The sequence below is a fragment of the Scyliorhinus torazame genome, chromosome 5 (assembly GCF_047496885.1).
Source record: "Scyliorhinus torazame isolate Kashiwa2021f chromosome 5, sScyTor2.1, whole genome shotgun sequence".
Classification (NCBI taxonomy): domain Eukaryota; kingdom Metazoa; phylum Chordata; class Chondrichthyes; order Carcharhiniformes; family Scyliorhinidae; genus Scyliorhinus; species Scyliorhinus torazame.
In genome coordinates, this window is record NC_092711.1 from 127,231,892 (window position 1) to 127,253,703 (window position 21,812).

Sequence of the window (21,812 nt, forward strand, 5' to 3'; positions counted from 1 at the left end):
CCTGGAGCTGTGAAGCAATTGTGCTATCCACAATGCTACCGTGCTGCCCATGGTTCAGAGCTCCTAGATACAGACAGACGACTCCTTTACAACTGTGTTTAGAGGCAACAAGATTAATGATGAATGCTGAAAACTGTAAGATTTTAGTCCAGGAGTCAAGAGTTTACTCAAAAATGGGATCCAAGTCATTGGTGATTTTAAACCAGTTTATGAAAAAGCGACAGTTTAGATTTGGTACACCTGCTAAATCGGCAGGAAATACATGCAACCAATCACATGTGAGAATGGATTACTGGTCCTGGATCAGGGAGAAGCTGATCTCAGAGGCTGGAGGTGACAGTCACCTCGGAATGGTTTACTGATCCCGGATCAGACACTCGGACATATGGAGCTGATCTCCGGGGCTGGAGATGACGGTCTCCTCGGAATGGTTTACTGATCCCGGGTCAGACACTCGGACAGATGGAGCTGATCTCTGGGGCGGAGGTGACAGTCTCCTCGGAATGGTTTACTGATCCCGGATCAGACACTTGGACAGATGAAGCTGATCTCCAGGGCTGGAGATGACAGTCTCCTCGGAATGGTTTACTGATCCCGGATCAGACACTTGGACAGATGAAGCTGATCTCTGGGGCGGAGGTGACAGTCTCCTCGGAATGGTTTACTGATCCCGGATCAGACACTCGGACAGATGAAGATGATCTCCAGGGCTGGAGATGACGGTCTCCTCGGAATGGTTTACTGATCCCGGATCAGACACTCGGACAGATGGAGCCGATCTCCGGGGCTGGAGGTGACAGTCTCCTCGGAATGGTTTACTGATCCCGGATCAGACACTCGGACAGATGAAGATGATCTCCGGGGCTGGAGGTGACAGTCTCCTCGGAATGGTTTACCGATCCCGGATCAATCACTCGGACAGATGGAGCCGATCTCCGGGGCTGGAGGTGACAGTCTCCTCGGAATAGTTTACCGATCCCGGATCAGTCACTCGGACAGATGGAGCCGATCTCCGGGGCTGGAGGTGACAGTCTCCTCGGAATGGTTTACCGATCCCGGATCAATCACTCGGACAGATGGAGCCGATCTCCGGGGCTGGAGGTGACAGTCTCCTCGGAATGGTTTACTGATCCCGGATCAGACACTGGGACAGATGAAGCTGATCTCCGGGGCTGGAGGTGACAGTCTCCTCGGAATGGTTTACTGATCCGGATCAGTCACTCGGACAGATGGAGCTGATCTCCGGGGCTGGAGGTGACAGTCTCCTCGGAATGGTTTACTGATCCGGATCAGTCACTCGGACAGATGGAGCTGATCTCCGGGGCTGGAGGTGACAGTCTCCTCGGAATGGTTTACTGATCCCGGATCGGACAGATGGAGCTGATCTCCGGGGCTGGAGGTGACAGTCTCCTCGGAATGGTTTACTGATCCCGGATCAGACACTGGGACAGATGGAGCTGATCTCCGGGGCTGGCGGTGACGGTCTCCTCGGAATGGTTTACTGATCCCGGATCGGACAGATGGAGCTGATCTCCGGGGCTGGAGGTGACAGTCTCCTCGGAATGGTTTACTGATCCCGGATCGGACAGATGGAGCTGATCTCCGGGGCTGGAGGTGACAGTCTCCTCGGAATGCTTTACTGATCCCGGATCAGACACTGGGACAGATGGAGCTGATCTCCGGGGCTGGCGGTGACGGTCTCCTCGGAATGGTTTACTGATCCCGGATCGGACAGATGGAGCTGATCTCCGGGGCTGGCGGTGACGGTCTCCTCGGAATAGTTTACCGATCCCGGATCAGACACTGGGACAGATGGAGCTGATCTCCGGGGCTGGAGGTGACAGTCTCCTCGGAATGGTTTACTGATCCCGGATCAGATGCTCGGACAGATGGAGCTGATCTCCGGGGCTGGAGGTGACAGTCTCCTCGGAATGGTTTACTGATCCCGGATCAGACACTGGGACAGATGAAGCTGATCTCCGGGGCTGGAGGTGACAGTCTCCTCGGAATGGTTTACTGATCCCGGATCAGTCACTCGGACAGATGAAGCTGATCTCCGGGGCTGGAGGTGACAGTCTCCTCGGAATGTGTTTACTGATCCCGGATCAGACACTCGGACAGATGGAGCTGATCTCCGGGGCTGGAGGTGACAGTCTCCTCGGAATGGTTTCCTGATCCCGGATCAGACACTCGGACAGATGGAGCTGATCTCCGGGGCTGGAGGTGACAGTCTCCTCGGAATGGTTTCCTGATCCCGGATCAGACACTCGGACAGATGGAGCTGATCTCCGGGGCTGGAGGTGACAGTCTCCTCGGAATGGTTTACTGATCCCGGATCAGACACTCGGACAGATGGAGCTGATCTCCGGGGCTGGAGTCTCTTGTGTTCTCCTTCCTCTGGATCCAGTCAGAGTGTTTGGTGTTAGTGTGAATCCAGCACCGATCACTTTGACAATCTTTCCTGTCCAAAGTGATTTTCTTGTCGAACCTTTTTAAAAACTGAACGGAAATGGGGACAGCAGCTCGATCATTTCAAACTGAGAAATGAATGGACTCTGTTTCAGGGGGGACTCCTTCAGAATGAACACTTCCCACCAGCAGCACCAACCCCCTCCCCCTCCCTGTTCACTGAACATTCCTTCACCCACTCATCCTCCCATTGCACATCCACCCAGTGGCCCCACCCTGGATTCACATTCAGCATGAACTCGGTGAGAGGCTGAGCTGGCCCCGGGATGTAAGAACGGACAAGAGCTGGAAGTGGTCCCAGTCAATACAGTTTGTGCATCATTATTAAATACAGAAACTTCTATTCTTGTCAAACCCCCATTTCAGACACTTGGTGAATTACAATTTGGAGCCCAGATTCTTCCTGTTGCTTCTACTTGGTGGATCATAGAATTTACAGTGCAGAAGGAGGCCATTTGGCCCATCGAGTCTGCACCGGCTCTTCGAAAGAGCACCCTACCCAAGGTCAACACCTCCACCCTATCCCCAGAACCCAGTAACCCCACCCAACACTAAGGGCAATTTTGGACACTAACGGCAATTTATCATGGCCAATCCTCCTAACCTACACATCTTTGGACTGTGGGAGGAAACCGGAGCACCCGGAGAAAACCCACGCAGACACGGGGCGAACGTGCAGACTCCGCACAGGCAGTGATCCAAGCCGGGAATCAAACCAGGGACCCTGGAGCTGTGAAGCAATTGCGCTAACCACCATGCTACAGTGCTGCCCTGTGTGGTTTCAGCAGAGGTAGAGACAGGCTGCCCTTAATTCCTCGAGAAATCAAGAATTTATCAACTTCTGTCTTAAAGACACTCAACGGCCCGGCCTCCACCGCCCTCTGTGGCAATGAATTCCACAGACCCACCACTCTCTGGCTGAAGAAATTTCTCCTCATCTCTGTTCTAATGTGACTCCCTCTTATTCTAAGGCTGTGACCCCAGGTCCTAGTCTCCCCTGCTAATGGAAACAACTTCCCTACGTCCACCCTATCTAAGCCATTCATCATCTTGTAAGTTTCTATTAGATCTCCCCTCAACCTCCTAAACGCGAATGAATATAATCCCAGGATCCTCAGACGTTCATCGTATGTTAGGCCACCCTCTGGGTTTCAGAGCTCCTGAGGGTCCTGGGAAAGACTGACCCATCTGTACCTGTGCAGGGCAGATTCAGCTGGAGACGGGGCGGCGTGTTGGATACTGCCTGTGGGTTTGGGGATAACGGGTCTAAGGTGGGAGCCCTTTGCTGGAGATCAGTGACGTGTTGACAGTATCTGTCATCCTGTTCAAGGCAGCAGACATCTCCTGCACGGCCGAGGTCATGACCTGCACTGACCCATTTCAGAGCCGTGCTTGAAGCTCCATGGAGGCAGCCACTCTCTCCATGACACAGTCTCTGGAACCTCCTCCAGCCCTACAACCCTCCAAGCTCCCTCACTCCTCCTATTAGGGGAGAAGGTGGCATTGTGGTAATGTCACTGGATTAGTGATCCAGAGGCCCAGGCTAATGCTCTGGAGACACGGATTCAAATCCCAAATCCAATGAATAAACCCGGAATTCTAAAGTTAGTCTCAGCGGCCGATACAATTATCGTCGATTGTTGGAAAAACCCATCTGGTTCACTAATGTCCTTCAGTGAAGGAAATCTGCCGCCCTTACCTGGTCTGGCCTACATGTGACTCCAGACCCACAGCAATGTGGTTGACTCTAGTGCCGAGCTGGCCACTCAGCTGAAGGGCAATTAGGGATGGGTAACAAATCCCGGCCTTTCCAGTGACGTCCACATCCCGTAAAACATTCAGAATATAAATCCTCACCCCCCCCTTCAGCTCCCCCGACTTGCTTCACTCCACCACTGGCAGAGGCACCTTCACCTACCGAGGTCCTAAGGGCTGGAAGCCCCTCACGAAACCTGTCTCCTTACCTTTTCCACCCAGGTTCTGTCCCTCTGTGAAGGGTCTCCGACATTTTAACCTGTTGCTGGGTAAATGCCAGTTGTTGTTGTCGTTGCCTCACATTGGAAAACTCAGGAATGTCACAAAAACACTCGGAAACTTCAGGCCGAAGATTCTCAGCTGGAAACTTCACCTTCAGTCAGGAACAAATCACAGCTTTACACCAATCTCTGATTGGACAGTACATTTTGTAAACAAATGCACCATCCAATAATGTTTATATATGTCAGAAATTAATTGACTGTGAATAGAATGAGCTCTCTCTGGCTCTCAGTAACAAAGCCTCCACAGCAGCTTGCTGGGTGACACACACAGCACAGGCCTGTTCTCTCTGTCACAAACCCTGAAACCAGATTTCTAAACTGGAGAAGGTTGGATCTGATGACCCGAATATAAACCAACTGTCTGAGTAAAGGTTCAAAAGGTTCGATTGCTGGAGGAGATGCTGACGACAGGGGGACTGGAGAAGGGGGCAGTGTCAGCGGTGTACGGAGCTATTTTGGAAGAGGATAAGGCACCACTGGAAGGGATCAAAGCAAAGTGGGAGGAAGAGCTGGGAGAGGTTATAGAGGAGGGGGTCTGGTGTGAGGTGCTCCGGAGAGTGAATGCCTCCACCTCATGTGCGAGGTTGGGGCTGATACAGCTGAAGGTGGTATATAGAGCGCACCTCATGAGGGCGAGAGAGCCGATTTTTTGAAGGAGTAGAGGATGTGTGTGACCGTTGCGCCGGGGGCGGGGGGGCGCTATTCACGTTCATATGCTTTGGTCCTGTCCAAAGCTAGGGGAGTACTGGAAGGAGGTGTTTAGGGTAATTTCCAAGGTGGTGCGTGTGAAACTGGACCCGGGTCCCCGGGAGGCCATATTCGGGGTGTCGGACCGGCCAGGGTTGGAAACTGGAGCGGAGGCAGATATCATAGCCTTCGCCTCGTTGATCGCCCAAAGGCGGATCCTGCTGGGATGGAGAGCAGCCTCTCCACCCAGTGCCCTGGCGTGGCGGGGGGACCTGTTGGAATACTTGACCCTTGAGAAGGTTAAGTTCGAACTGAGGGGAAGCTCGGAGGGGTTCTACAAGTCATGGGCACTATTTATTATGCACTCTCAAGAACTGGATAACATCGAACATTAGTTGGGGGGTGGGAGGGGGGCTGTGTAGATTAAGGGTGACTACGGGTAATCCCTGATTCCTTTTTGTCATTTGTTTATGTAAACATGTGGGCTGATGTTTGGTGGTTGGTGGGTAGATGGGATCGTTGTTATTATGGGGACTGACATATCTTGCTGATTATTGTTTATTGTTGATGGGTGTAAATGCGGGAGAAAATGTGAAAAAGGAGAATAAAAATATTTTTAAAGGTCAGGTTTAGTGTCAGACGTTACCAGGGAGAGGAATGGAGCTGGTGGCTCGGGAATGAATACAATGAATTTGGTTTTCCCAATATTTAATTGGAGGAAATGTCTGCACATCCACCACTGGATATCAGACAAACAGGCTGAGAATTTAACAAAGGTGGTGGTGAGGTGGAGCTGGGAGCTGTCAGTGTAAATGTGACAACTATCCAGATGGTGTTATTGTGGGAACATGTGGACGAGAAAGAAGAGGAGACAAGTCTGGATCCTTTGGTAACACCAGAGGTAACTGTGCGAGTGGGAAGGGAAGACATTACAAGTGATTCTTTGACTCTGATGCAGAAGAATGGAACCAGGAGAGAGCAGCCCCACCCAGCTGGGTGACAGTGGAGAGGTGACGGAGCAGAATGGTGTGGTCGACCTTGTCAAAGGCTGAGGACAGAGGGGAGGACAGAGGGGAGAGTTTATCTTTGTCACAGTCACAGAGGATGTCATTTGTGACTTTGATAAGAGTTGTTTCAGCACGGTGACAGAGCAGAAACCTGATTGGAGGGATTCAAATGTGGCATTCTGGGAAAAATAGACATGGATTTGGGAGAGGAGAGGGGTGCTGGCGATGGGGCAGTAATTTGTAAGGATGGTGGAGTCAAGGGTTTGCTTTTTGACAAGGGTAGAATTATGGCAGAAGGGGAGGGACAGTACCTGATAGAGAAAAGATTCAACAAAGTCAGTGAACATGGGGAAGTTCGGTGATCAGTTTTGTGGGAATAGGGTCGATGGAGCAGGAGCTGGGTCTCATGGACAAGATGAGCTCTGAGAGGGCATGAGGGGAGATGGGAGAGAAAGTAGAGAAAGATGTGCGTTCAGGGCTCGGGAAAGGATGACATTTAGAGACAGTTTGGTCCGGTGGGCTTGTGGGAGGGAGGGAAGCAGCAGAGGCAGCTGATCGGATTTACTCAATCTCAGTCACAAAGAAGCTCCACAAGCTCCTCACACGTCTTGTTGGAGGTGAGGATGGAAGAGACAGGGGAGAGCGAGAGTACTTCAAAAGGAACTAACTTGTGTCAGAGATATTAAAAAGTTCCAACACACTGCATATTTAACACAAATCTAATTTATTTGACTTTTAGTCTCTGTAAGTGGCTGCAGTTCATTCCATTGGCAGAACCAGACCCCAATGAACACGGTTCAGTCCTGGGTGTGATTAACAGAAAATTCCAATCACTGTAGTTATTTATGAACTCGCTGATGTCTCAGCAGGCTGGATGAGGTTGTGAAAGCGTTCCCACACTGGGAGCAGGTGAACGGCCTCTCCCCAGTGTGAACTCGCTGGTGGGTCAGCAGGTTGGATGACTGAGTGAATCCCTTCCCACACTCGGAGCAGGTGAAAGGTCTTGTGCCAGTGTGAATTCGGCGGTGGTCGGTGAGATGTGATGATCGTCTGAACCCAGTCCCACAGTGAGAGCATCTGAATGGCTTCTCGTCAGTGTGAACACGTTGATGGTACATCAGTTCCCAGGAACTTTTAAAGCCCTTCCCACAGTCTGAACATTTAAAAGGTCTCTTGTCTGTGTGAACCCGGTGGTGTCTCAGCAGGGTGGATGAGGTAGTGAATCCCTTCCCACACTCTGAGCAGGTGAAGGGCTTCTCCCCAGTGTGGATTCGCTGGTGTGTCAACAGCTGTGACAACTGAGTGAATCCCTTCCCACACTCGGAGCAGGTGAAGGGTTTCTCCCCAGTGTGAATTCTCTTGTGCGTCAGCAGGTCAGATGACTGAGTGAATCCCCTTCCACACTTAGAGCAGCTAAACGGCCTCTCCCCGCTGTGAATCCTCTGGTGTACAGTGAGTTGGGACGATCGCCTGAAGCCAGTCCCACAGTGAGAGCACCTGAACGGTCTCTCGTCAGTGTGAACACGCTGATGGAACATCAGTTCCTGGGAACTTTTATAGCACTTTCCACAGTCTGAGCATTGAAATGGTCTCTCATCAGTGTGAACTCGCTGGTGTCTCAGCAGGTTGGCTGAAATAGTAAAACTCTTCCCACACTTGGAGCAGGAGAACGGTTTCTCCCCAGTGTGACTGCGTCGATGTGTTTCCAGCTCTGATGGGGAAATGAATCCCCTCCCACAGTCCCCACATTTCCACGGCTTCTCCCCAGAGTGACTCCGCTTGTGTCTCGACAGGCCTGATGTTTGGCTGAAGCCTCGTCCACACACAGAACACGTGTACGGTTTCTCCCCACTGTGAATGGTGCTGTTTCCTTCCATGTTCAAAGTAGTTTGATATTCACGTTCCGGTAAATGGAGCAACTGGTGCTAATCCTGATGTGATGAAGTTTCCCGACTGCAAATCCTTCTCTTACAGTGACCTGTGAACCGGATTTAAAATGAAAAATAGGGAGTGAGAGAGAACCCACAAAAACACAAAGGCAGGTTGTGAAATTGAGCTGAATGAATCGGGTCATTTGTGAGGCTGGCACTGGGAAAATGTGACCATGAAAACGGCTGGATTGTTGTGAATACACAACTGGTTCATTGACATCCTTCAGGGAGGGAACCTGCCAACTGGTCTGGATCTACACTAGACTCTGACATTCTGCGAGACGGAGAGAGAAAGGGAGTAGTAGAGGCTGAATGATTGAAACAATTAATATATCTTCAATATGAGCAGAACTTTGACAGAATCTCCCAAACCATCGATCTCCACCACCTCGAAGGAGCAGGGTAGCAGGAATATGTGAACACCATGATTTCCAAGTTCCCCTCCAACTCGCACACCATCCTGACTTATCTGACATACACTACTGGATGTACAAAGCCATTGTCTTAATTCCCGGTTACAAACTCCACTCCCTCACCGCCGACTCCATCTCTCTCCCTGGGAACTCCCTTGGGCAGCACGGTAGCATCGTGGATAGCACAATTGGTTCACAGCTCCAGGGTCCCAGGTTCAATTCCGGCTCGGGTCACTGTCTGTGCGGAGTCTGCACGTTCTCCCCGTGTGCGCGTGGGTTTCCTCCGGGTGCTCCGGTTTCCTCCCACAGTCTAAAGATGTGCAGGTTAGGTGGATTGGCCATGATAAATTGCCCTTAGTGTCCAAAATTGCCCTTAGGGTTGGGTGGGGTTGCTGGGTTGTGGGGATAGGGTGGAGGTGTTGACCTTGGGTAGGGTGCTCTTTCCAAGAGCCGGTGCAGACTCGATGGGCCGAATGGCCTCCTTCTGCACTGTAAATTCTATGAACTGTCTGACGCTGAATCAGACAGTTCACAATCTCTGGCATATTTCACCCCAAGCTGTGATTCTGTCCACACATCACTGTCACCGCCTATTTCCACTCAGTAACACTGTCCAGTTGTGTCCCAGTCTTACTTAGTTCATGTGCTGCTGAAACTCATCCATTCCTTTTGTTTCCTCTAAACTGGACTATTCTAATGTGGGTCTTGTCGATCTCCCAGATTCAACTTCACAGGAACTGGAGGTCATCCAAAGCTCAGCTGCTCCTGCCCTCGCTCACACCACCGAGTTCACACAGACAAGAGACCTTCTAAATGTTCACCATCACCCCTGTGCTCCTTCACCTACATCGTGGTAATTGCCAGTCCGACAGTCGTCTGGGCTCATTTAATTCTGACCCTCCCCCGGCCCCAGTTCCTCTCCTGTGCTCACAATCCCCTCCCTGAGCTGCCTGATTTCCTTCAGTCCGTCTCCACCAGTTGCACTGAGCATGCTCAGAATACAGCACAGCCCTGCGTCCTTACCCTGGGTTCCATTAGTCACCGATAGGGGACTTTCTGACCGATTGGGAATTCTGGGTAATCTCACCGTCATCGAGATCAATCAGTGAACAGGCAAACGTTTTCTCCAGTTGGTAAAAGGGAAGATCCATGGATGAGGGGGGATAGTGGACAGGAAGCAGAATCAGAGGTTCAGACATTGTACTGAAAACTCACAGCATAAACACATTAATCTGATAGATCACTGCCACATGAGCAGACAGCAGTGGGAAGCCTCCTGAGATTCTGGTCCCTTCCCAGTCAGTAATTACTGGAGTTGGGATACAGAAAGGAGTCGGAATAAATTCAGGGATTTATTTGTTCAGTTTTACAAATGGGTCTGGAGTCACATTCGAAGTTTGTGCAGACTGTCAGTCCCTGGCTTTATTAACCCTCCCTTTCCAGAACTTGGGGGAAGGTGTCTGGTATTCAAGACAAATATTACAGGAACTATTTTAAAGCTTGTGTCATCATTTACCCTTTATAATTACGGGTCATGACTAAAGCATTCGTGGGACCTATTTCTTATAACAGGGGTTAGTTAATAAAGCAGACTGGGTCTGAGCTGCATAAACAGAGGTGTTGAGCACAAAAACAAGAAATTATAAAGTCCTGGTTAGATCACAACATTACATCCAGTTCTGGTCACCAGTCCTCATGAAGGATATGAGGATCCTGACATAGTGCTGAGGAGATTCAGGATGGTTCCAGGAGGGACGTTTGCGGCAAGGTTTGGTTGGAGAAAATGGGCTTGTTCTACACAGAGCAAATGAGATTGATGGAGGTGTACAAAATTAATACAGACATAGATCAGGTTGATAAAGAAAAGCTGTTCACATGAGCTGATGGTGCCTGAGATGCAGCGGGTAATATGAAGAAGAACTTTTTTTACACAGAGTGATAACCTGAATCTCAGCCCTGGAGGGTGGAAGTGGAAATGATTCATCACTTCACAAGAAGAAGGATGATATACTGTGCAACTTTTATCAAGGATTTGGCTGCATTAATTGCACGCTGGATGATTGCTTCATATTTTAATTGTCTGTCCCTCTCCCACTCTGACCTTGGCCTCCTGAACTGTTCCAATGAAGCTCAAAGGGAGCTTGGGGAACAGCAGCTCATCTTTCCATTCAACACTTCACAACCTTCAGAACTCAGCAGTGAGTTCAGCAGTTTCTGCAGCAACAGAAGTTTCAGCACCTGGGACTCTCCCTGAAAAGGTGCCAGAACCGGATTCTATGTTTAGAATGTGTCTGCTCGTGCGAGATTCCCCAACCAGTGGAAATGGTTCCTCTCTATCTACCTTGTCAGTTCCAATTCCTTTTTAATCTTCTAAATTCCAAGGATTACAGCCCTCATAATTAGGTGGCAAAGGGGTTAGGGAGGGGAAAGATATAATTAATGGCAGAGTGCTAAAGATTGTGCAGGGACACAGGGAACTGGGGTTTCTAAGTGCTTTTCTCTCTGAAGTGACAGGATATATTCAGAGAGTAGTTAGCGAAGCAGTTCTGTAGAAAGATCATTTAGATCCGAAAATTAAATCTGATTCTCTCTCCTCCACATTGCTGGAGGATGTGCTGACGAAAGGGGGACTGGAGAAGGGGGTAGTGTCAGCGGTCTACGGAGCTATTTTGGAAGAGGAGAAGGTACCACTGGAAGGGATCAAAGCAAAGTGGGAGGAAGAGTTGGGAAAGGACATGGAGGAGGGGTTCTGGTGTGAGGTGCTCCGGAGAGTGAATGCCTCCACCTTGTGCGCGAGGTTGGAGCTGATACAGCTAAAATGAAAATGAAAAATGAAATGAAAATCACTTATTGTCACAAGTAGGCTTCAAATGAAGTTACTGTGAAAAGCCCCTAGTCGCCACATTCCGGCACCTGTGCGGGGAGGCTGATACGGTGGTATACAGAGCACACCTCACGAGGGCGAGGATGAGCCGATTCTTTGAAGGAGTTGAAGATGTGTGTGAACGCTGCGGGGGGAGGGGGGAAGAGGGATGGGGGGGGGGCAGCTCGCCATATTTGGGGTAGGAGGCCATATTTGGGGTGTTGGACCGGCCAGGGTTGGAAACGAGTGCGGAGGCACATGTTGTAGCCTTTGCCTCGTTGATCGCCCGAAGACGGATCCTGATGGGTTGGAGAGCAGCCTCTCCACCCTGGCGTGGCGTGGGGATCTGTTGTAATTCTTGACTCTTGAGAAGGTTAAGTTTGAACTGAGGGGAAGGACATAGAGGTTCGACAATTCATGGACATTATTCATTATGCACTTCCAAGAACTGGATAACATCGAACATTAGTTGGGGGGGGGGGGGGCTGGTGGGGGGCGATGGGTGTTAATGGGGGATTCCTGATTCCTTTTTGTCAGTTGTTTATGTGAACATGTGGGCGAATGACTTGGGTTTGGTGGGAGGATGGGATCGTTGTTATTGATATGGGGATTGACATATTTGTTACTGATTATTGTTTATTGTTGATGGGTGTAAATTTGGGAGAAAATGCGAAAAAGGAGAATAAAGAAATATGTTTAAAAAACTCTGATTCTCTCTTCACAGATGCTGCCAGAGCTGCAGAGTTTATCTAGAATTGTCTGTTTTTATCTCAGATTTCAAGAACCTGCAGTATTTTGCTTTTATTAAATTAACTCTTGAGCTGATTAATGGTGTTAATGAGCACAAAATAGAAGTTTTACTGCTTTATAAAGCTCTGATTAGGCCACAATTTGAGTATTGCGTCCACTTTTGGTCACCAATCTTCAGGAAGAATGTGAAGGTCCTTGAGAAGGTGCAGAAGAGATTTTGCAGAATGGTTCCGGCAGAGGGGGTTGAGGGGCGATTTAATTCAGATGTAGAAGATTCTGATGGGTTTCGGTAAAATAGACCGAAAATTTGTTCCCATTCACTGGTTGCACAAGAACTCGGGGACATATTCAGGTTTTGTAAAAGATATGGGAGATGTGAAGGGGACCGATTTTGCAGTCAATGGTAATGACCCTAAAGTTGCAGCTGAGGGAAGGGCACAAATGGACACGATGAATATTTTCAAAAGGCAATTGGATAAATATTTAATGGAAACCTGCGAGGATTGAGGGATGGAACAGGGGAATGGGACTGACTGGACTGCTCTTGTGAACTAGCATAGACTCACTGGGCCGAATAGCCTCCGCTGTGCCACTATGACTACTTTCTGTAATCTCATCGTATAATTTAACTTTGGGATTCAGCAGCGGCACAGTGGTTAGCACTGCTGCCTCACAGCGTCAGGGACCCGGGTTCAATTCCAGCCTGTGGTGGAGTTTGTACATTCTCCCCTTGTCTGCATGGTGCTCCGGTTTCCTCACCGTCCAAAGATGTGCAGGTTAGTGGATTGGCTATGCTAAATTGCCTCAATGTCCAAGGATGTGCAGTTCAAGTTCTGGGTTATGCGTATCGGGTGGGGTGGATGGAGGAAGCATAAATGGGAAGAGTGCTCATTTTGAAGGGTTGTTGCTGGATGCCCCACCCCACCCTCCCCTCTGCACTGTAGGGATTCTATGATCCTATGATCACTCAAGGAAATCTGTGCTCTGCACTCCCTCTGAGGCCATTCTATTCTCCCAAGGTTTGTTGCCCAGAGTTGAGTTTTCAAGGTGTGGTCGAACCAGGGTTTCTGAATCTCGGGGTTTTTCCAGTCACACTGGGACCTGAAATCTTCCCTCACAGACAGAACAGACAAACATTTTACCTTGCACACCCAGATGCTGCTGATATTCAGGTTCTGATGTATCGCTGACTCTGTCAGATCACACTGAGATGCTTGGTTTGAGTTTCCCATCGATCAATGCTCCACTTTTAACTTCCTGAAAAAGAAAGTTACAAAGACCTTCAACTGTCAGTCTAAGATATAAATTGAGGAGACATAAAAATTGTCTTGGTTTGAGTTTGCCGTGTGTAAATCCTCCCCTTCTAACCCCCTGTAAAAGGAGTTTCCAGAATACATCACTGTCAGTCACAATATTCTCTCCTCCTGCTGACGGGAGCACTGCGCATGCGCCCTGCTGCAATATGGCTGCCGTTATTCTGGGCCTGTGACGCAGAGCAGCCCAACAACGTCCTTTGCAAACACAGGATCAGGAGCTTCTTATTCGGGGGTTGAGGCATTCATGCTGTGTTTATGAGCACCCCCCCCCCCCCCCCCCCCCACAGCCACTCCGCTGTCTCTTCCCCCACACCTCACGCCCCCGTGACTCAATTCACCCGATCATTTTTCTACTCGTCGCCCAAGTCCAGGCACGTACCGCACTGCGCATGCCCCAGTCAGAGACCGCACTGCGCATGCCCCAGTCAGAGACCGCACTGCGCATGGCCCAGTCAGAGACCGCGCTGCGCATTCTCCACTTACAGCTTGGTGGTGCGCCTGCGCAAGAAGCTCCAGCGGGCTGAATAGGACACAGTCTTCCACGCAAAGAATGCTACATCTTTATCCAACCATTAAAACGCAATATTGATCAATCAAATTTGTTGCTTTGTGATCCGATTTCGATTGGAGCCACATGCCAAGATGTCACATTATTAAATTAATTGATACAGCAACCAAAGTGCATATGAAGTATCTGAATGATACTAAATGGGCGGCACGGTGGCATAGTGGCTACCACTGCTGCTTCACAGCCCCAGAGACCCGGGTTCACTTCCGGCCTCGGATAACTGTGGGAAGATTGCAGTTTCTCCCTGTGTCTGTGTGGGTTCCCTCCGGGTGCTCCGGTTTCCTCCCACAGTCCAAGATGTGCAGGTTAGGTGGATTGGCCATGCTAAATTGGTGTCCAAAAGGTTAGGTGGGTCACCAGGTCGGGTGAAGGCGTGGGATTAACTGGGGTGCTCTTTTCAAGGGCTGATGCAGACTCGAATGGCCTCCTGCTGTACTGCAGATTCTATGATTCTTCCTCCAGTGTGACTGAGCTGTTATGTCAGCAAATAGGATGACCGAGTGAATTCATTTCCACATTCGCCTGGAGGCACATTCACCTTGGACCCAAGATGGTGCCAGAGCGTGGCGACTCTCTGTGAGCTCTACCAAACAGATCCCCTTTTTACATCTCTTCTAATCGTACTAATCTTTTAAAACTAATTGAACACTAACATTATCACTAACCTTTACTCCTGTATGCTTCACCCGATGCCGGTGTCTATGTATTTACATTGTGGACCTTTTGTTGCCCTTTTATGTATTTTATTTTTATTTTCGTTTCTCTAATGTACTAAATGATCTGTTTGAGCTGCTCGTAGTAAAATACTTTTCACTTTACCTCAGTACACGTGACAATAAAAAAATTCAAATCCAAAGAATTCTGTGGTGGGATTTTACACCTGAGATTGAAGCTCAGTCAGTGATTTTAAACCCTTCTTCTAATGAGTTCCACATTCTTAGCACTGTTCAGTTAAAGAAAAGCAAAAAAACTACAGATGATGGAAATCTGAATTAACAACAAAAATAATAATCTAATAATAATCTTTATTAGTCTCACAAGTAGGCTTACATTAACACTGCAATGAAGTTACTGTGAAAAGCCCCTAGTTGCCACACTACGGCGCCTGTTTGGATACACTGGGGGAAAATTTAGAATGTCCAATTCACCTAACAAGTACATATTTCAGGACTTGTGGGAGGAAACCGGAGCACTCGGAGGACACCCATGGAGACACAGGGAGAACATGCAGACTCCGCACAGACAGTGACCTAAGCCAGAATCGAAATACTCAGCAGATCTGTAGTGTCTGGAGAGGGAGACATGGTTTACATTTCATGTCCAAGATCTTTCATCAGACCTACACTGCATCAGCACAGATCTGAAAGGTCAACTGTTTCTCAATCCCCAGATGTTGCCAGATATGCTGGGTATTTCTAGTATTTTCTATTTTAATGTCTAGTTAAAGAGAATTGTTCATTCGATGTATTACTAAGTTAGATTTATTTTCATCCTTATACAAGTGACAACATCTTCCAATTGTCTACCCTGTAAAACACTTCTATATGTTTATATTCCTCAATCATTCACTTTTCCAAAGGAAACGTCCCTAGCCTGCTCAATCTATCATGATGGGTATAACCTGTCAGTATAGAACTGCTCCAATAAAACTTTGCATTTTGACAAAGTTCACATATTAGCGGTTCGTTCAGTCCACAACAGGATTTAATTGGTTTACAGATGCAGGTTTAATCCACGTCTGAAACATGCGCATAAAGACAGACACAAGCGATTCTGTGACTGAATTGGAGTAAATGGCAGAGATTTTAATAGAATCAAATTTTTAAAAATCTGTCTTCATGATAGCTAAATAGGAAAAACCACTCAGGGAGATGAGAAAAACGAGGCTCGGTACAAATCCTGTGGCGTCCCTCTTTCTTCAACACGAATGGGATGAAGGCATTAGAACGTTTCACACACAGAACAAAAAGGAATCAAATATAATGAGAATATCATTCTCAAATCTCTACGTGTAAAACTATCCCATTTCATTTCCATGCTGACTGTACTCAATTTCACATGAGCGCAATGGGGTTTGTATTTCCCAGTGACTCAAAATATTTTCTTTGTCAGTCATGTTTGCAAATCAATGTTGTATATTTCAGAGTCTCACTTTCAAATGAGAACGTAAATGTCAGATAAGATTAAGTTTGATCATTAAGTAAATTGGGCACGGATTCGACAGAAATTCCTTTTTTCAAAAGCGAATTGGACGCTCAGCTGAAATGGAGAAAACCCAAGGCCGTTGAAACAGAGAAAAACATTGAGATTAATCAAAAGATTGTTCAGTTGAAAAGCTGGTCGAGGTGATCGAGGTGCCACTTATTGCGTTTTGCCATTTTATGGTGACATTGATTTATTAGTCTCTCTGCAGCATTCCTAATGAGAACAGCCGAATTCTAAAAAACAAAAGCCCCAAAGTGTGACTGAGTGACAGAACAGTATCCGCTTTCCAGACAGGCTCATTGGAGCGAATATCAGCCAGCTGTTTCTGTAGTGTAGTGGTTATCACGTTCGCCTCACACGCGAAAGGTCCCCGGTTCGAAACCGGGCAGAAACATTATGGACGTTCCTCATTTGGCGATGAGTTGTATTCTTGCTGTTTTCTGTTTACTCATTAAGCGAATCCGTTACCTTACACCCGTTTCAAATAATATCCTACAAAATCCACCATTATGGGGACTGGGAGGAATCGGTCAGAGAGTTCACACGTGTTAGGTGTGAATGGTTTTCTAATGTGCTGCGACATTTTCTGATTCTAATAATAATCTTAAATCAATTTCTCTGCCGCTTGTCTAAGTTTTGAGCCGAATTGGACTCCCTCAAAAGAAGGTTCTTCAGTGCAACAAGAATGCAGGTTTCCTGGGCGCGATTCTCCACTCCCGCGCCGGTTGGGAGAATCGCCTGGGCCGCCAAATTTCCCCCCGCGCCGGGCCGACGCCCTCCCGTGATTCTCCCAAGCGGCGAGAACGGCCCCGTCGAGTTCCGCGCTGTGCAGGCCGGAGAATCACCCGAGACACCCAAAATGGCGATTCTCCGGCACCCCTGCTATTCTCAGGCTCGGATGGGCCGAAGTCCCGACAGCGTGACCCCAGTTCACGCCGTCGCCGTTCACACCTGCTTTTCAAAGTCGTCAGCCAGTCGTGCTGGCGGACGCTGAGCAGGGAGGAGGTGAGCGGACTGTAGCGCAGCGCCCGGAGACCGGGTCGGCTTACCCGAGAAGGCTGCGGCCAAAGGGGGGGGCGGGAGAGTGTGCAGGTGGGGGAGGTAGGGGAGAGTGTGCAGGTGGGGGGGGGGGCGAGGGAGAGTGTGCAGGTGGGAGGGAGGGTGTGGGAGAATGTGCAGGTGGGAGGGGGGTGAGGGAGAGTGTGCAGGTGGGAGGGGGGTGCGGGAGAGTGTGCAGGTGGGGGGGAGGGGAGAGTGTGCAGGTGGGGGGGAGGGGAGAGTGTGCAGGTGGGGGGGGGGGTGAGGGAGAGTGTGCAGGTGGGAGGGAGGGTGTGGGAGAATGTGCAGGTGGGAGGGGGATGAGGGAGAGTGTGCAGGTGGGAGGGGGGTGAGGGAGAGTGTGCAGGTGGGAGGGGGGTGTGGGAGAGTGTGCTGGGGAGAGGGGGGATGAGGAAGAGTGTGCAGGTGGGAGGGGGGTGTGGGAGAGTGTGCTGGGGAGAGGGGGGATGAGGAAGAGTGTGCAGGTGGGAGGGGGGATGAGGGAGAGTGTGCAGGTGGGAAGGGGGTGTGGGAGAGTCTACAACGCCGGCATTTCCACATCATATATAGAGACACAGTCAATGATACAAAGACTTGCATTCAAAGTATCATCTTGCATCATCTTGATTCAAAACAAACCTGTTGGAATTTAACCTGGTGCTGTCAGACTTCTTACTGTTCAACAAGGTGGCTGACCTGTTTGTGTTTCGAATTCCACATTCCCATCATGCAAAGATACGAAATTTGATTCTGTGATACTAATTGGTCTGTTTTATAGAATGACACACACGGGAGCACATACTAACGGATGAGATAGAAGCAGAAGTCGGCCATTCGGTCCCTTCAGCCTGTTCTGCTGTTCACTAAGACCACGGCTCATCTGTTTGTGTTTCGAATTCCACATTCCCATCATGCAAACATACGAAATAAGATTCTGTGATACTAAATATTCTGTTTTCTAGAATGATACAACACATGTGCAGAGTTCGAAAGAAGCTCAACAAACCCTGGAGGAACAGCAGCGCATCTTTCCACTGGGCTCAATACAGCTTTCACACTCATAGTGTGTGCAACAGTCTCACACTGTAAATGCTGCCCCCATTCTGTGTGTACTTCCATCGCAGATTTGGGTTTGAATCTTGTTTCCACTTGTTCTTTGCATCCGGGCGACAGTTGTTGATCAATCTGCCATCGACAGCTCCTCCAGACACATCTTTTGTTTCGTTGTTTCTTCCATTGCTCTGACAGAGCTGGCACAGACACGGCGGCCCGAATGGCCTCATTCTGTGGTGTAATTATTCTCTGATTCGATGCTAACCTCAGCCTGTGGCCAGGGAACCCTAGGCCTTTTCTCATTTAATCTCTCCTGACTTGCCCCCTGTCAGAGCCCTTTCCTGTTGTTCTGTTTGCTCCCTCCGGGATTTCACTTGCTTCTAATTTTCCACATTTCTAACCCGTCCCGGTTTTAATGGAAGCTCATGGAGGTGAAAGTGAATTTTGTTTCAAAGTATCTTTTTGTTCAATCAGTTTCTTCTTACTGGCTCGTTGGTCTAGGGGTAAGATTCTCGCTTCGGGGTTTGTACTGGATGGAAATGTGGGAGGTCCCGGGTTCAAATCCCGGACGAGCCCTTTGATGTTGTTTCTTATTGGCTAAGCAACATGTTTTCTTCATTTCTTTGCGGTGCAGATGGCGGGATTCATTCACATTGGGTTTCCTTTGAGAAGCTGAGCTCACGCTGCAGGGAACCAATACATTCCCGAGAAATTTCGAAATATTTTCAAAAGGCTTGGCTGTGAGTGGACATTCCCTTATCTCGTCACTAATTTTGGTGACTCCATGGTGGTGGATTCAGGCAGCTTACACTGTTACCTGCCCCTCGGTGTAAATTTGCTGATAAGACCTTACACAGTGGTCTTTCCCCATTGCGCCTTGGCGGCAGCTGCCCCAAGGTGGAGACAAACATCAACTGCTTCTGTTTCATTTGATTCATTCGGGGATGTGAACCTCGCTGGCTGCTCCAGCATTTACTGCCCAGGACTATTCGCTCTTGAGAAGGTGGTGGTGAGCTGCTTCTTGAACCGCTGCAGTCCATTGGTGTAGGTACACCCACAGTGCTGTTAGGGAGGGAGTTCCAGGATTATTTCCCAGTGACAGTGAAGGAAAAACCGATATATTTCCAAGTAATAATAATCTTAATTATTGTCACAAATAATCTTATATTAACAATGCAATGAAGTTACTGTGAAAATGGTCAGGATGGGGAGTGGCTGGGAAGGGAACTTTCAGGCTGTCGGGTCTTGTGTTTGGAAGGTGCTGTCGAAAATGCCTTTGGTGAGTTCCTGCACCCATCCTGGCAAGTGGAGAGTATCACACTCCTGACTTGTGCCTTGTAGATGGTGGGCAGGTTTTGTGGGGTGAGGAGGTGAGTTACTCGCTGCAGGATTCCCAGCCTCTGACCTGCATTTGTCGCCATTGAAGGAACTGTTAATATTTGTGCCGAGTCAAAATAGGAGCATCTGTGTCCCTGCTCAGTGTGCCGGCAATTTTCAGCACTTCTGCTACTCCTGAATTCATTTTGAGGTACATGTCAGAGCGAATGACACATGATTGAAAGTTATTATATTCAGGTAATATTGGATAGTGGATTCACTGGGGGAGTGGCTGGTGGTTGAATAGTGTAATTGTCTCTAGACCAGTGAAGCAAAGAACCAGGCTGGAGCTCTGGGGACCGGGGTTCCACGCGGCAGAACAACTCAGCAACTCAATTCAGGGGCAATTCAGGATCAGTGTAAATGAATAAAGAAAATGTCAATCATGTAACTTTTCCACACAGGGAAATGAATGGGGTTTGACAATGTTTCTGCGCGGTTTTAAACCGAGATCCTTTATGTGTGTAAAGCAAACATGGGCAGCACGGTAGCATAGTGGTTAGCACAATTGCTTCACAGCTCCAGGGTCCCAGGTTCTACCTGTCCCCGGTGTTACGAAGGATGGGCCTGGCCTCATTGCCGCGGAATGCTCCATGTAGTTGGACCGTGCCGTACCACCTGTCCCTCGTGGAAACATTTTTGCAGGAAAATACCTTTGACCACAAGGCAATGAAGCAGTGGTCAGCACGTAATGTCCTCGAGGCCCTCAGGGAAAAGGAGAATGTGGAGGACGTTGGATGGTTCCCTGAGCAGACTGTCAGAGTCATCTGGCAGAATGCCACATCACCAGAACTTTCAAACAAGCACCAAGACCTAGCTTGGCTGATGGTGAGAAGGGCCCTCCCTGTCAGATTCTTCATGTACACCCGAAGGCTCTGCGCCATTGCACGCTGCCCTCGGAGTGGCTGTGGAGGAAATGAGACGGTCACCCACCTCCTTGTGTAATGTGCCTTTGCAAAGAAGGTCTGGAGAGAGATGCAGTGGTACTTGTCAAGGTTCATCCCGAGCAGCTCTGTGACACAGGACTCTGTGCTCTACGGACTGTTTCCAGGGACACACACCGAGACAAACATCAACTGCTGCTGGAAGGTCATCAACTCGGTGAAAGACGCTCTTTGGTCTGCCCGAAACTTGCTGATCTTCCAGTGCAAAGAGCTGTCCTCAACCGAGTGTTGCAGACTGGCACATTCCAAGGTCCAGGGCTACGTGCTGAGGGACGCACTCAAGCTTGGGGCAGCTGCCGCCAAGGCGCAATGGGGAAAGACCACTGTGTAAGGTCTTATCTGCAAATTTACATAGAGGGGCGGGTAACAGTGTAAACCCCCCTCGTCTGGGTCATTAACACTCCAAAAAGAAACATAACAATGCAAATGTTTAAGACGGAATTGTAACGTAAAGAGCGATATGTGTGTAATGTTATCAAAATTGAATGGAAGAAAGTCAAGGGAATGTGTAACTCTGATGGAAATGTACAGCCAAGACAATTCAAAATGTTTTGTAATGTTTATGGTAGATTTTATGAATAAAGTCTACTTTTTGAAAAAACAAACAAACACACCGATTAAACTAATTTTTATTTCCTGTCCGTTCTACTGGTTTCGGTGCCGACGATGTTTGTGGATAAACTGCAGCTTCTGTATATGTTTCCCCCGCTGCATTTATTCCCCTGGAATTGATACTCATTTTCTGTTTTCATCAAATGTCCAAACGCAGTAAAGTTCCGATCATGTCCACCAGAGGGCGACATGGTCACAGGTTTCCTCCTTATCAAATACCCGCCACAATATCCACCTTCAGGTTCTGACTCAGTCAATGGTTCCTCTCTGTTTTCAAACATACGAACAGATTAAATAGAAGCAGAAGTTGGCCATTCGGCCCCTTCAGGCTGCTCTGCCATTCAATAAGATGTGGAGATGCCGGCGTTGGACTGGGGTGAACACAGTAAGAAGTCTTACAACACCAGGTTAAAGTCCAACAGGTTTGTTTCGAATCACTGGCTTTGGGAGCACTGCTCCTTCATCGGGTGTGTAAAGAGGTGGGTTCTACAACCATATATATATAGACACAGTCAATGATACAAAGACTCGCATTCAAAG

General features: G+C 48.7%; 1 protein-coding gene and 1 non-coding gene across 3 annotated transcripts; one reads left to right on the forward strand and one right to left on the reverse strand.

The window, feature by feature from the left end:
• Positions 1 to 6,909: 6,909 nt before the first annotated feature.
• Positions 6,910 to 13,851, reverse strand: LOC140421823 (uncharacterized). Of its 2 annotated transcripts, XM_072506777.1 has the most exons (3): positions 13,814 to 13,851; positions 13,302 to 13,416; positions 6,910 to 8,180 (listed from the first exon to the last, which is right to left on the reverse strand). In XM_072506777.1, the coding sequence occupies exon 3, from the start codon at positions 8,077 to 8,079 to the stop codon at positions 7,042 to 7,044; it is 1,038 nt and encodes a 345-aa protein (XP_072362878.1). In that variant the 5' UTR covers positions 8,080 to 8,180; positions 13,302 to 13,416; positions 13,814 to 13,851; the 3' UTR covers positions 6,910 to 7,041. The 2 variants fall into 2 exon arrangements, with proteins under 2 accessions (XP_072362878.1, XP_072362877.1); XM_072506776.1 differs by lacking the exon at positions 13,814 to 13,851 and having other exon boundaries at positions 13,302 to 13,716.
• Positions 13,852 to 16,569: 2,718 nt separating this feature from the next.
• trnav-cac (transfer RNA valine (anticodon CAC)) lies at positions 16,570 to 16,642 on the forward strand. Its single transcript has one exon. It is a non-coding gene; the product is annotated as a tRNA-Val (tRNA).
• The last annotated feature ends 5,170 nt before the right edge of the window (positions 16,643 to 21,812 follow it).

What these genes read in the sequence shown, in the direction of transcription:
- LOC140421823 (XM_072506777.1), bottom strand. Translation starts at nt 8,079, where the DNA reads ATGGAAGGAAACAGCACCATTCACAGTGGGGAGAAACCGTACACGTGT.